The sequence below is a fragment of the Plecotus auritus genome (assembly GCF_963455305.1).
Source record: "Plecotus auritus genome assembly, chromosome: 5".
In the NCBI taxonomy this organism is placed as follows: domain Eukaryota; kingdom Metazoa; phylum Chordata; class Mammalia; order Chiroptera; family Vespertilionidae; genus Plecotus; species Plecotus auritus.
Window position 1 is genome coordinate 46,586,194 of NC_137776.1, and position 14,757 is coordinate 46,600,950.

Sequence of the window (14,757 nt, forward strand, 5' to 3'; positions counted from 1 at the left end):
CCTTCAATTTTGGTTTTCAGACTTGAATTTCTATGGAACAATAAAGAAACAGCAGGAAACAGGGATTCTCCTATTCCTGAGGAAATAAAAATGACCTGTCAACAATTTATCCATTACCACCGTGACCTCTGTATCCAAAACATAGTCAAAGAAAGAAGGTAAGTATAGGTTCCAGATAATTATATTTTATGTGATAATTTTGGTTTGTAATGCAGTTGTGACTACATGATTGTTCTTTTTAATACATATATACATGCAAAAGTTAAAATAGTATGGGTCATTTTATAGTTTAAGAAACAGCATACTATAAGAGCCATCATCACTTTGATTTTTATAATTTTAAATGTCAGATAACTTCCGATTTCCATATAAAATGGGAAAACGTTAGAAGGAACCAAAATGTACTTGAATATTAACATTAACTTCATGTTGACTATTAGTGTCTTTCACAAAACTTTGAGATACATTGGATTTAGAAGTGATTTTGTATTCCCCAGCTCTAGTTATTTCATATTACTAATGATATTGTCAAGAAAATGAAGTGAAATTTCTTCTCTTAATCAATTCTGCTGCTTGTTATTTATAGTAGCCAAGATATGGAAGCAACTCAAGTGCCCATCAATAAATGAGTGGGTAAAAAAGTGGTGGTACATATATACAATGGAATATTACTCACCATAAAAAAATGAAATTTTAACATTTACAACAGCATGGTCAGACATAGAGGGTGAAATATGTCAGAGAAAGACAAATACCATATGATTTCAATTATATGTGGGACCTAAAGAGCAAAATAAATAAGCAAACAAAATATAAATAGTCTCATAGATATAGAGAACAGACTGATGGTTGCCAGAGGGAAGGGGAATTGGAGGACTGGGTAAAAAGGGTGAAGGGAGTATGAAGTACAAATTGGTGGTTACAAAATAGTCACAGGGATGCAAAGTACAGCCTAGGGTAGCGGTCGCCAACCTTTCAAACCTCACGGGCCACCAGTGGTCCGTGGACCACCGGTTGGCGACTACTGGCCTAGGGAATATATTCAGTAATCTATACTAATAAAAACCTAGGTGGTCCTTGCGCCCTCACGTGATGCCCTCACATCATCACAAGATGGCCGCCACAGATAGCCACCACAAGATGGCTGCCCTCACGTCATCACAAGATGGCTGCCACAAGATGGCTGGCAGGGGAGGGCAGTTGGGAGCGAGATCAGGCTAGCAGGGGAGGGCAGTTGGGGGTGACCGGGCCAGCAGGGGAGGGCAGTTGGGGGCGACCGGGCTGGCAGGAGAGCAGTTAGGCGTCGATCGGGCCGGCAGGGGAGTGGTTAGGGGGCTATCAGGCTGGCAGGCAGAAGTGGTTAGGAGCCAGCAGTCCTGGTTTGTGAGAGGGATGTTCGACTGTCGGTTTAGGCCCAGGCCTAAAATGGCAGTCGGACATCCCCTGAGGGGTCCCAGATTGGAGAGGGTCAGGCCGGGCTGAGGGACACACCCCTGTGCACAAATTTTGTGCACCGGGCCTCTAGCCTATATATATAAAAAGCCTAATATGCTAAGTGTCCGACCGTTCCTTCGACTGTTCAACCAGTCACTGTGACGCACACTGACCACCAGAGGGCAGACTTGCTGCTGGGGTCTGGCTGATGGGGACTGGGCGAGATGGGCCAGACACACCCTGGAGCCCTCCCGCGGTCCCTCCCTGGCCCTGATCATGCACCAATGGGGTCCCTTGGCTTGGCCTGTGCCCTCTTGCAATCCAGGACCCCTCAGGGGATGTCGGAGAGCCGGTTTTGGCCAGATCCCTGCAGGCCAGGCTGAGGGACCCCACTGGTGCACTAATCTCTGCACTGGGCCTCTAGTATTTTAATAACTATGTATGGTGCCAGGTGGGTATTAAAATATCAGGGCAATCACTTTGTAAAGTACACAACTGTCTAACCTGAAATTAATACTATACACCTGAAATTAATATAAAATAATACTGATGTAAACTTTAATTGAAAAATAATAATGCTTTACTCTTTAAAAAGCAGTTTTAGTTTCACAGAAAAATAAAGAGAAAAGTACAAAGATATTCCTCCAAAAAGAACTAGACTAAAAAGTTTTCATTCTCATCTTATTTCAGAATTTTCTTTCACAGCATGTAAAATATTTTTTTAGCATTTGCATCACAGTTTAAATTAGCATGTGGAGGACAGAAAAATCACTCAACCTTGATCTTATCTTTCCAGTCGTGTAGTCACTAAGCCACTGTGGCTATTTAAATGTGGCTAGTGTGATGGAGAAACTGAATATCTCCTTTTAGTGCTTACTTTTAATAAACTTAAACTGAAAATTTTTTAATTCTGCTGCTTATTTTTCACCCCAAGTCCTTATCTTTAGTCTAAGGTATCATATTTATTCTTCTGATCCTCAAGATATGGAGTATGCAGCAAAAAATAAAAAAACAAATGTTACCAATATTTTTAGTTATTGTAAAAAGAGATAAAAATAAACCAGAAAACCAAATACTTTCATGTCTATAACTGAAAATTTGAAAATTACCATTTAGGATGATTTATTTACATATTATTATGCCACTATATTTTATAATAACCAGAAGGCAACCTGATATACCTAGTGGAAAAGGGACTCACTGGGTGGGCACTAATAGGGGACTAATACTAGAACTCAGTTCCTGGGAATGCCACTTTTTAGCTGTGTGACACTGGGCAAGTTCAATTCTCCAAACCTTAGTGTTCCTCTTTTTTAAAATGAGGCTGGGTCTCTGGATTGTTCAAGTTAGATGACAAAATCTATGGAAATGGTAAACTATGAAGAAAAGTTAGTTTCTCACCCTTAAGGGCCAAACACAATTATTTTTTAAAACTACTATTTAAAATTTTAAAAGGGAACTCCCCATTAGCTCCACCAGGCCCCTGTGATTGCCCATTATCAGGAAGGACTGCCATTTGTAGGACTGCCATTTGTAGGACTGCCAGCTGCCTTGGTCCCGAGCCGCAGAATGGGGCTCCGCTGGCAGTGGCACTGCCCTGCAGCCGCACAGTGGCACATTCTCTGCAATTCCGTGAGCTGTGCTTTAGCTGCCTGATCAGTCATCAGGAAGCAAATATTATTCCCTTGGTGTTGGATAGAAGGTGTTGGGCTATAAATTATAAATCAGCATGCAAGATGAAGGCTCAGACTAAGGTTCTAATATTCAGGCTTCTGTCGAAAGTGATGTTTTGGTTGCAAAGCATAAATTAAGATATTAATAAGTAAAATACTGATGTCAACATATCGTGATTTTATGTACTTGAGAAAATTTTTCATGTATATTAGCCTCTTTTCTAATTTTTTTTTCTTTTCTAATTTTTATATGAAAATCTAATGTATATTCATTTGTGGTTAAATGTTTTAAGATTTTTGTCACCTATTCCTTATTTCATCTTTTCTTTTTTAAAATTTGTTTATTGGTGAAAGTATTACAGATGTCCCCTTTTTTCCCCATTGACCCCCTCCACCCTGCACCCACCCCTCCCAGGCCTTTACCATGCTATTGTCTGTGTCTATGGGCTATGCATATCTATATATATAAAAGCCTAAGCGACTGTTTCAACAAGTCGACCGAACGACTGGTCGCTATGATGGCACACCGACCACCAGGGGGGCAGATGCTCAATGCAGAAGCTGCCCCCTGGTGGTCCGTGTGCTCCCATAGCCAACCTCCGATGGCTGGCCAACCTCCTGTGGTCCCTCCCCCTGGCCGGCCAGCCTTGATCAGTGGACAGCCTCCCGCAGTCCCTCCCCCCAGCTGGCCCCAATCAGCCCCGATGGGCCCTGATCGCTGGCCAGGTGAAGGTACCCCACCTGTGTACGAATTCATGCACTGGGCCTCTAGTATGCATAGAAGTGCCCCAGTCATTTCATCTTGATTTTCATCCACTGTTTCCTTTTGTCAGGCACTTTGGGTTTTACAGCTTGACTGATTCTTCTGAACAGATTCATATTATCCATTGCACATTGTATGAAAATGTACAGAATTCATTTGGTTGGGTTTTTTTTACATTTCTTTCCCTTGTTTATTTGTTTTTACTTGAGGCACCCCACATTTGCATTAGGAAGAACATTTTAATACATTTTAAAAATCTTAGATTTGTAACAAGACCCATCTCACTTATCCTTCCCTTGCTTCCTAATGCAGCAAGTTGCTGACATATCATCAGTAAATCTGTCTTGGCTGCTGAGGGCAAGAAGAAAGGCTATTCATGGGCAGTGTGATAAGCAGTAAATACTAAGTTTGATTTGAGTAGTTTAGTTAAAATGTCCTTCTTAAGGAGCTTGTAAAAATATTATTTAATGTTTCTGAGATAAATTACTTATAACTATGAGTATAACTTACTAAATATATAATATTCAGCTGTCTACAGAATGTATCTGATCATAAAAGGCCATCTACTATAAAAAGAATATTTATTTGTAGATGAACTTACGTTATCTGAGTGGATTTTTTGGTTTAAGCATTTCCGTTTTCACAGGCGTTATTGGCATTTTTTCTCCAGTGGGTCTTTCTAGGGTTAGGTGAGCTAAACCCTTTATACTCAGAAGAGGTCATTCCTGCCACAGTTTTAACTATCATGCTGTCTTTCCCTGTCTCCTCCTATTTTTCCTTGCTTGTCTTCTATCACGCAGTGCTGATACCAAGTTTACAGACCATATGGGTGAATCATTCCTTTGACATACAGGTGTGGTGCAAAGACTTCGGCTGGGACCTTCTGTGGCTGTGACCTGGTGAACTGGCTAATTGAAGTTGGCCTCGCCTCTGACCGTGGTGAAGCTGTTATATATGGAGACAGACTGGTGCAAGGAGGAGTCATCCAACATATCACCAATGACTATGAATTTCGGGATGAGTACTTGTTTTACAGATTTCTTCAAAAGAGCCCTGAACAGAGTCCTCCTGCTATTAATGCAACCACAACCCAGCAGGAAAGATATAAAGAAATTGAGCATTCATCCCTATCCTCTAAGACCTAAGTTATGAAGGAGAGAAGCCCACATGAAGTTGTATCTAGCCCCAGGTCTGTTCTCTGACCCTCAGGTGCCTCTTCTGTAAAATATGGTGTGTTCCCACCCCATGCTAACATTCTGTGATTTTATGTGTATGTAAAGCACACAGGAAACTGACTTTAGGAAAAATTTAAAAATTTAAAATTCTGAATGAATATAATAACTAATTGTTAAATAATTATTTAAAACTAATTACGCCAACATTTTAAAACATTGCTTCCTACAGCTGTTTGCTCTAATTTCAAAATCAATATCCAATTTACTATTCCTTTCAATTGCCAAATTTGGCAGGTATATTGCTAGTAGAAAATGGACCTTAAATTATGACAACTTTGCACGTATTGATAGCACCTCCTAAAAAAGGATGTTACTGCTTCTAATAAGAAGCCTTCTTATTATATTTTTTCCATTTCCTTGGCAAATAGTACTCATTAAAACTGGAAACACTATTTTTTAAGGTTCATCTTTTCTTGTTTTTCTGTCCATAATACTAACTGTGCCACTAGGAGAGCAATAAGAACTTCCATAAATCTTATCATCTACAAAATCCATCAACAGAAGTATAGTTTCATCTTTAACTTTTATGCTAAAAATAATAATTTGAGATTTGTTTAAATTTTATCAAAAAATATTGCTATGTGATGTATCATTTATGCCATTTGCACAAAGCATCACAGTGTGGACGGATAACCCTGTTACCTTATTCCTTGTAATTAAAAAGAAGACAAAAACTATGTACTTCAAGCCAAGATTTTCAAATTCTAAGCCTAACATCCTACTTTTACATTTATAATTTAGTCTTTCTTGTGTCCATGTATAAAAATCAATAAATTTGAAGATTACTAAGTGTTGCCCTCAGATAAGCTTTATGTTCCTTCAGTAAATTAAAAAGAAATCTATGCACATGACCTTTGAACCTCTACTTACTAGGTATCAGTTTTGGTTTAACTTATTTAAAACATGTTTTAAATATTTATTTATCTCATACTTTCAGTGTCTCATATGTAAAAATCATTTAGAAAATAATTTATAGGGTTAAGTCATTTAGTAACTACTTTTTTTAAACCTGCATGGAAGCCTAATGTATTTAACAAGTACAGGCATACCTTGGAGATAGTGTGGATTTGGTTTCAGACCACCACAATAAAGAAAATATTGAAGTAAAGTGAGTCACACAAATGTTTTATTTCCCAATGCATATAAAAGTTAAGTTTACCCTATACTGTAGTCTGTTAAGTGTGCAATAGCATTATCTCTGAGAAACAATGCACACACCTTAATTAAATGTACTTTATTGCTATAAAATGCTAATCATCATCTGAGCCTTCAGTGAGTTGTAACCTTTTTGCTGGTGGAGGCTCTTACCTTCAATTTGTAAAAAATGCAGTATCTGTGAAGTACAATAAAGCAAAACTCAGTAAAACAAGGTATGCCTGTAAATACATTAGTGTGTAATATTAACCTATAGCAATTTTAAGTTATGATTAGGGAATGAGGATATTTTTCAGCAGAACTGTCTTGCTGCAGAACTTTTTTTAAAAAAATGTGACCACAATGTAACTCTCAGACTGCTCAGGAGATAGCATAAAACCTCACTGTTGTGCCAGGACTTTTATAGCTACAGCAAGAGATACTAACTCACATGCATGCAGGCAACTCAAACTCAAGTGGAAAATTTGTTGTGTTTGTGAACAAGTCATACTACACATGTTCTGTTATTTGCATGAGCAGAATCAGCAGCATCTTTTTCCATGAGAGACATTAAAAGAAAACAAAAAAACAAAAACAAAACACCCTGGGTCAAAACGATTTGCAGTTTCAGAAAAAGAAGGCTTTTAAGAGATGTTTTTAGGATTAAGGACATGTTAATTTTATTAAATTAAAATGTTTGTAACTTTTACTCTCTCACTGACAAAGCAAGTTTCTCAATAAAAATACCTATTTCAACTTCAATTGCAACGACTTTTCTTTGAGTTATCTGAATAATGCAGAAGCCATCATCGAGGTATTTTCTGTTTTTAATGTTTTCTTAAATGGGTCCCCTGAGATTGTTCCATTCTTCATGAGCCTGTGGGATCTGTGCACAGGCCTTGCTAGATTATGCACTCAGTAAACTCTTTTTATTGACTCACATATTTCATAAATTTAACATGCAGGGTCACAGCTGGAAAAATTATGATACAGTTTTGACTAAAATCTACCACTTGTATGCTAATCTTCAACATGATCAATTGTTCTTTTCTTTGTTCTCAGTGAGTAATGCCATGACTAGCTTGTGCTTAAATTTCAATATTTTTAGAATAAGGTCAAGTGTACTTGGCATTTTCAGAATAGCGATTAATGGTCAGTAAGTTTCCAAAGAAAAATGTAAAATTATTATTTAACACTAGAGGCCCAGTGCATGAAATTTGTGCCCAGGGGTGGGGGTGTCCCTCAGCCCAGCCTGCACCCTCTCCAATCTGGGACCCCTCGAGGGATGTCCGACTGCCCGTTTAGGCCCGATCCAGTATCGGGCCTAAACGGGCAGTCGGACATCCCTCTCACAATCCAGGACTGCTGGCTCCCAACTGCTCACCTGCTTGCCTTCCTGATTGCCCCTAACCGCTTTTGCCTGCCAGCCTGATCACCCCCTAACCACTCCCCTGCCAGCCTGATTGATGCCTAACTGCTCCCCTGCCAGCCTGTTTGCCCCTGCCTTCCCCTGCAGGCCTGGGCACCCCTAACTGCCCTCCCCTGCAGGCCTGGTACCCCCCAACTGCTCTCCCCTGCAGGCCTGGGTCCCCCCCAACTGCCCTTCCCTGCAGGCCCAGTCACCCCCAACTTCCCTCCTCTGCTGGCTTGGTCACCCCTAACTGCCCTCCCCTGCAGGCTTGATCACCCCCAACTGCCCTCCCTTGCAGGCCTGGTCCCTCCCAACTGCCCTCCCTCGCTGGCCATCTTGTGGTGGCCAACTTGTGTCCACATGGGAGCAGGATCTTTGACCACATGGGGGCAGCCATCTTGTGTGTTGGAGTGATGGTCAATCTGCATATTACTCTTTTATTAGATAGGATAGAGGCCTGGTGCATGGGTGGGGGCCGACTGGTTTGCCCTGAAGGGTATCCCGGATCAGGGTGGGGGTTCCCTTGGGGTGTGGGGCAGCCTGGGCGAGGGGCCTGTGGTGGTTTTCAGGCCGGCCACGCCCCCCGGTAACCCAAGCAGAGGCCCTGGGATCTGGGATTTATTTATCTTCTACAATTGAAACTTTGTAGCCTGGAGTGGAGCCAAGCCTTCTGCTCGCTTTGTGGCTGTAGCCATTTTTGTTGGGATTTATGTATCTTCTGTAATTGAAACTTTGTAGCCTTAAGTGGAGGCCAAAGCAGGCCAGGGCTACAGAAGCTTGGCTTCCTCCATCGCCGCGGGCAACCCTAGTCTCCTGCTGTCTCCAGCTCCGTGACTGCCGCCATTTCTGTTGGAATTTATTTATCTTCTATAATTGAAACTTTGTAGCATTGAGTGGCGGCCTGGGCCAGCAAGGGCAGGCAGAAAGCTTGGCTTCCTCCATTGCCAGGGAAACCCAAGCCTCCCTTCTGCTCTCTGTGGCTGCAGCCATCTTGGTTGGGTTTATTTGCATATTCCCTCCGGATTGGCTGGTGGGCGTGGCTGGTGGGTGTGGCTTGTGGGTGTAGTGGAAGTACGGTCAATTTGCATGTTACTCTTTTATTAGATAGGATGTTTCCTATGCAGCAGAATATAGCTCTTAGGTTTTGTCTCTTCATATCTCCTATTATGGAAAATACTATATTACTTTAGACCACTGGACATAGATAGTCAAGTGATGAATGAAGGTTAGAAACACAGTTCAGGATCAGAAATGTTATCACCATTCTTCAGGAAAAGATAGGATGACAAATTTCTACATGTGGTATGATAAAAGCCAGAAGTAATTAAAAAGAGAAAACATTCACTCGGTAGTACCTGTTTTTGGCAAGTTTTATAAGTAGGCAATAATTTTACAAAATTCTAGACTGCATAATTATTTCTAGGGAAAAATTTTTATTGAAGATTAATATATAAATTAAGGTTTTCATCAACGATCAAATGAGCTTTCTCTAAAATACTCAGTTATTAGATTATTTCCTTGATTTATCACGTAATTATAAATAATAAACATCATTTAAGGGTTGACCCAAACAAAAAGCTAAATTTTAGCTACTACATATTTTATTTTTAAGAAACACATGAAATTTAAGAAAATCTTAAGTTTTCTAAAATATACTACAAGGCATTAATTACCCACATAAGTACCAAAGCCCAAATACCACACTGGATTTATTGAGTGAAAGTGCCCTAAACTGTTTTACAAATTAATTTACATAAGTTTATAATAATCTGTGTCTTTATCTGGGGAGTTCTTATTCCCATTTTGAATATGGAAAAAGGCAACAGGTTGACCTGAGACTTATCAAAGACTACCAAGTTGTACAGATTGATTGTCTACCTAATTTTCTTAACTTTACAGATAGAGGACTGTATAAATTTCCACCAATACTTGAATGTTCATTTAACAATACATTTATTGAGCTTGTGCAGACAGAATATTGAACACTGAACATGCAACTATGGGAAAAATATGGTTCCTATCCTCATAAAGCTTCTATTTTACTGTGGGAGACAGATGTTAAATACATAACATTTATGATCTGGATCACATGTGGCTCTGAGTATATATAACAAGAAACCTGACCTGGTGTGGAGTGGGGAAAAGTTACCTGAGAAAACCATGTTTCAGCGAAACTCTAAAGGATAAAAAGAACTACTTACATAAAAAGGAGCAAATGAAATGAATGGTAGAAGCAGAGAGTACAGACATGATATAGAAACTGGGCACATTCAAGTAACTGAAAAAGCAGCATAGCAGAAATTTAAAAAACAACAATGGCTTCCAGTCAAGATGGTGGCTTAGGTAAATGCGATACTAGAATCCTCCCACAACCACATCAGAATTGCAACTAAACTACAAAACAACCATCATTCAAAACCACCTGAAATCTAGCTGAAGTCCTTCAACTAAGGATTTCAAAAAGAAGCCACATCAAGACTGGTAGGCAGCTGGCCAGAGTTGCTTAGTTGGTTGTTGTTTGAGCTTCATCGTCCTATGCACTGAAAGGTTGCCAGTTCAATTCCCAGTCAGGGCACATGTCTGAGTTTTGGGTTCATTCCCTAGTTGGGGCATGTATGGAAGGCAACCAATCAATGTTTCTCTCTCAGTCAATATTTCTTTTTTCTCTCTCTCTTCCTCTTTCTAAGCATGTCCTCAGGTAAAGATTAAAAAAAAAAAAAAAAGACTGGTAGGCATGGCAAAGATGCTGTATGATTCTAACTATATGATATTCTGGAAAAGGCAAAACTGGAGACAATAAGACCTGTGGTTACCAGGGGTTAAGGGGAGGGAGGGATGAATAGGTGTAGCACAGAGGATATTTAGAGCAGTGAAACTGCTCTGTATGATACTATAATTGTGGATACATGTCATTACACATTTGTCCAAGCCCATAAAGTACAATAACTGAACCCTAATGTAAACTATGGATTTGGGTGATAATGATGTGTTAATGTAGGCTCATCAGTTGTAACAATCCTACTACTCTGGTGTGGGACAGTGTGGTGGTAGGTCGGAATGGGACAGGAGGATATAGGAACTCTGTACTTTTGCTCTAAACCTAAAACTGCTCTAAAAAATAAGATCATGGGGTTTGTGTTTTCTTTAGTTTTAGGAGGGAAATTCATGATTAAATTTATCATTTTAACAGATCCCTTTGGCTGCAGTGATTCTTGTGGATGGAGATAAAGAATTAAGTTAACTGCAGTTGTCCAGGTGAGAGATAGTGCTAGTTTAGTCGCAGGTGGTGTCAAAAGATAAAGTGAAAATGTGCTAGCCTTAGAGAAATAAGATTAAAATATGTGTCCCTGAATAAATCAATGTACTGCTTACCCTTAGTTCCTCATATACTAAAAAAGAAAAAGGGAGGAAATATATGGAGTTTGGCCAATGGTCTTCATGGTTTAGGGAGAATCTATCACTGAATCACACTTAAGGCAAACAGAATTAACTGAGAACCTGAGATAGCTATCATTTCTTTTTTTAATGGCAGCCTTGTATTAAACAAGAGCAAAATCAGACAGGTTGTGGTTTTTATGAGAGAACTTTTAAAAAATAATTTCCTGGGTACTCTCTATATATAATGGTCCACTACTTTGGTAACAATCCTCATTGCAATGATAATGACTAATAAATATGATGATATAATCAAAATCCTAAAATGGACATTTCTAGAAACCAATAAATATATAATGTTATTTTGAGTTGGGTTTTTCTATTGTTTACTAGAGGCCCAATGCACGAAATTCATGCAAGAGTAGGCCTTCCTTCCCCCGGCTGCCGGCACCGGCTTCCCTCTGGCACCCAGGACCCAGGCTTCCCTCCCAGACCCAGGCTTCCCTCAGGCCACCAGCAGGCACCCAGGACCCAGGCTTCCCTCGCAACCCCGGCTTCGTCCAGAAGGTTGTCCGGAAGGACATCTGGTCTAATTAGCATATTATGCTTTTATTATTATAGATATTTACAACTTTGACTCTTACTTGGTAATCTCAATGTAATTTTTTAAAATAAATCTTTATTGTTCAGATTATTACAGATGTTCCTCTTTTTCCCCCCCATAGCTCCCCTCCACCCGGGTCCCACCCCACCCCATGCCCTTACCCCCCTCCACTGTCCTCGTCCATATGTGTAAGATTTTTGTCCAATCTCTTCCCACACCCCCCATATCCCCTTCCCCTCAAGAATTGTCATCAATGTAATTTTAACAGAGTTTTATAAACTTTGGGCAGAGATTATTACTCATTTATAATGTCCACAATATATTATACATTAAAATGTTCATAATACACTAATAATTCTATTTCATTCTTACTATCTCCTTCCTATTTTTGTTTACTCAGAGTAAAAGATGTAAAGGATGAGAGAAATTTGAGACACAGAAATGGTATCTCCTATCCCATTTCCTAATCTCCCACACAAACTCTTCTAAAATATTAACATGAAATCCTACAAAGGGATAGGGCCAAAAAAATGCTACATAATTATAGCTAAAGGCTCACTGGTCATCCAAGTCTTGACAAAGAGCATATTTGAGTTTAATAAAAGTACATTTTCAGAATGAATCTATATAATAAAAGCCTAAGCGACCGTTACAGCAGAACGACCGGTCACTATGACGCACACTGACCACCAGGGGGCAGATGCTCAACGCAGGAGCTGCCCCCTGGTGGTCAGTGCGCTCCCACAGGGGGAGCACCACTCAGCTAGAAGCCAGGCTCACAGCTGGCAAGCGCAGCGGCAGTGGCGGGAGCCTCTCCTGACTGCAGCAGCGCTAAGGAGCAGCGAGCTAAGCGGTGAGGAGCAGTGAGCAAGCGGGCAGTAAGGAGCGAGGTCTCCCGGACTGTGAGAGGGATGTCTGACTGCCAGCTTAGGCCCGCTTGCAGGGAGCAGGCCTAAGCCGGCGGGCAGACATCCCCCTATTGGTCCCAGACTGCAAGAGGGTGCAGGCTGGGCTGAGAGACCACCCTCCCACCCAGTGCACAAATTTCGTGCACTGGGCTTCTAGTACACTATAATAAGACTTAATGTGTAAATCTGGAACACTTTGTTAGAGCTGGTTAACATTTGCCTAAAGCACACAAAACTTCACTAAGACAATATTTTTCATTATTAAAGAAAAAAATTCTTTCTTGTAATTGAGGACAATACATAATTATAATAAACTTAAATCCATGAATTATTTTAATGTTTCATGCTTTATGCAGAATTGAATATGTTATTTGTAAAAAGTTACTGTAGCTACAAAAAAAATAACATGGGTCAGTACCTGATGTAACACCTGGCTATCCCATAATATATGTGTCTAATTTCAATGTTATTTTCTTTCTTGATATTTCAGCAATTATATGCAGTTTTAATAGTCAAGCTATCACTTGAATGATATTAAAGAATAATCATATCTGCTCACACTAGGTTCATATCATTTACCACGGTGATTGATTCTGACTTTGAGGAAGATTGTTGACCATTTAGATGATCATTAAGAACTAATATTTAACTTATAAATTCGAATTTCATCTTTTGCACACTGAGGAAAAAGATTAACAATTTTATCCACATCAAGATGCTTGTTTTGAAGGATTGATTCCATCTCTTTGAATAGTTCCTTCTCCAGTTTTCTCATGTTCTCCAACATTGTTTTGGCTTTTTCCTGAACAATTAAAAATAACAATAAATGAACACACACAAGTCTAACCAAATTGTAGCCAACCTCTATAGGCAAGGTTTGTTCATTCTGGTTTCTACTTCTTGTCTGGTTCCCTTCCTCCTAATCTTTAGATATAGAAGAAATAAAATTCTTTCAGAGAAAACCATTGTTCTAAAGGTCGAGTTATTTTATTAACCAAAATGTTAGTTATTTTTAGTAGAAAGAACAAGAATAATTATGTAGGATTAGTCTATAAGCAAGAAACCTAAAAAACAAATAACAGAACTGTTGAAAATCTGGTATTAATTATGTATGGGAATGCTGCTGAAAATTGAGGCTGAGATATTTTTATGAATTTGGATCTTCTATATTTAAAAATATTATCAGAATAAACAAAGGAAATAGCACAGTAATGTTCAAGGGAAGGAGCAACTAAAATATAAGAAAATTACTAGAAAGTGAGCATAATGTTTAAAATTTGAACCATTATGGGGCAAAACAGCACAAAATAAAGATACTTAACCTTAACATTGTATACAATTGTCTTCTGAAGAAATTTCATTTCATATCAGTGAAGAAAAAATACATTTTGCCTATAAATTTTTTGGAATAATTGGTTACCTCTTTGGAAAACAAAGTTAGAATCTCTACTTTATAGCATATGCAAAATTAAATTCCAGATGAATTAAAAAACTAAATATTTTTTCAAACATATATACCTACTGGAAGAAAATACAGAAGTTATAGTTATCTTGAGGTGAGGCAGGCCTTTTGAAGCATGAAATCAAGATGCTTTAAGAAAAGACTAACAAGTATAATTGACTAAATTTAAAAATTTTGTCTATAAAAAAGTCAAATAAACAAGTTGAGATTAAAAATTTGAAATGTAATGAAGACTTACTATTCACATAGTTTGTCTCTTTGAGGCAGAAACAGAACAACTAAGAATCAATTGAAAAATAAACCAAGGAAAAGGATAGGCAGGTCTTTTAAGAGGAAATACTAATGACCAATAAACATATGAGGAAAATTTCAACCTCATTAGTAGTCAACAAATGTAAATTAAAACTGCAAGTAGGATTGACTTTCCCTAAGTCACAGAAGTAGTTATTTGTAAAGCTAGGATTAGAACCCAACTCTTTGTCACTTCTACCCTCAAATTCTATTGTCTTTCCACTACTTTTTTTTGTCAATCACTATTTCATGCCCATTAAATAAAGCCTAAAATAGCAACAGCTTTTAAAATTTTATTTCGGTATTACTTGGGAAAATATCAATCAGCAATTTAATTTAGTTTAACAAACATTTAGTAAGTCTACAAAACTCACCTCCCAGAGCAGTATTGAGGGGAAAGGAAGCTGACAACTCTAGAAAACTAACAAAAACGATTTGGGCAATGAGGAGGCTGCTGGGGAGGAGGA

At 38.9% G+C, this 14,757-nt stretch overlaps 2 protein-coding genes across 5 annotated transcripts in view; one reads left to right on the forward strand and one right to left on the reverse strand.

Annotated features, from left to right (window-relative positions):
* Positions 1 to 6,878, forward strand: part of GPR155 (G protein-coupled receptor 155) — a 51,360-nt gene extending 44,482 nt beyond the window's left edge. Inside the window, exons 16-17 of one of the 2 annotated variants that reach the window (XM_080668191.1) lie at positions 21 to 158; positions 4,671 to 6,878. In XM_080668191.1, coding sequence (XP_080524317.1) covers positions 21 to 158; positions 4,671 to 4,716 — 184 coding nt within the window. In that variant the 3' untranslated portion in view covers positions 4,717 to 6,878. The remainder of the gene's footprint in view (positions 1 to 20; positions 159 to 4,670) is intronic. The other variant, XM_080668190.1, reaches the window with a different exon arrangement.
* Positions 6,879 to 11,892: 5,014 nt separating this feature from the next.
* The window catches only part of SCRN3 (secernin 3), a 71,816-nt gene continuing 68,951 nt past the window's right edge, over positions 11,893 to 14,757 (reverse strand). For 2 of the 3 annotated variants that reach the window (XM_080668193.1, XM_080668195.1), the window contains exon 8: positions 13,023 to 13,339. In XM_080668193.1, coding sequence (XP_080524319.1) covers positions 13,169 to 13,339 — 171 coding nt within the window. In that variant the 3' untranslated portion in view covers positions 13,023 to 13,168. Of the gene's footprint in view, positions 13,340 to 14,757 lie in introns of all 3 variants that reach the window. The other variant, XM_080668194.1, reaches the window with a different exon arrangement.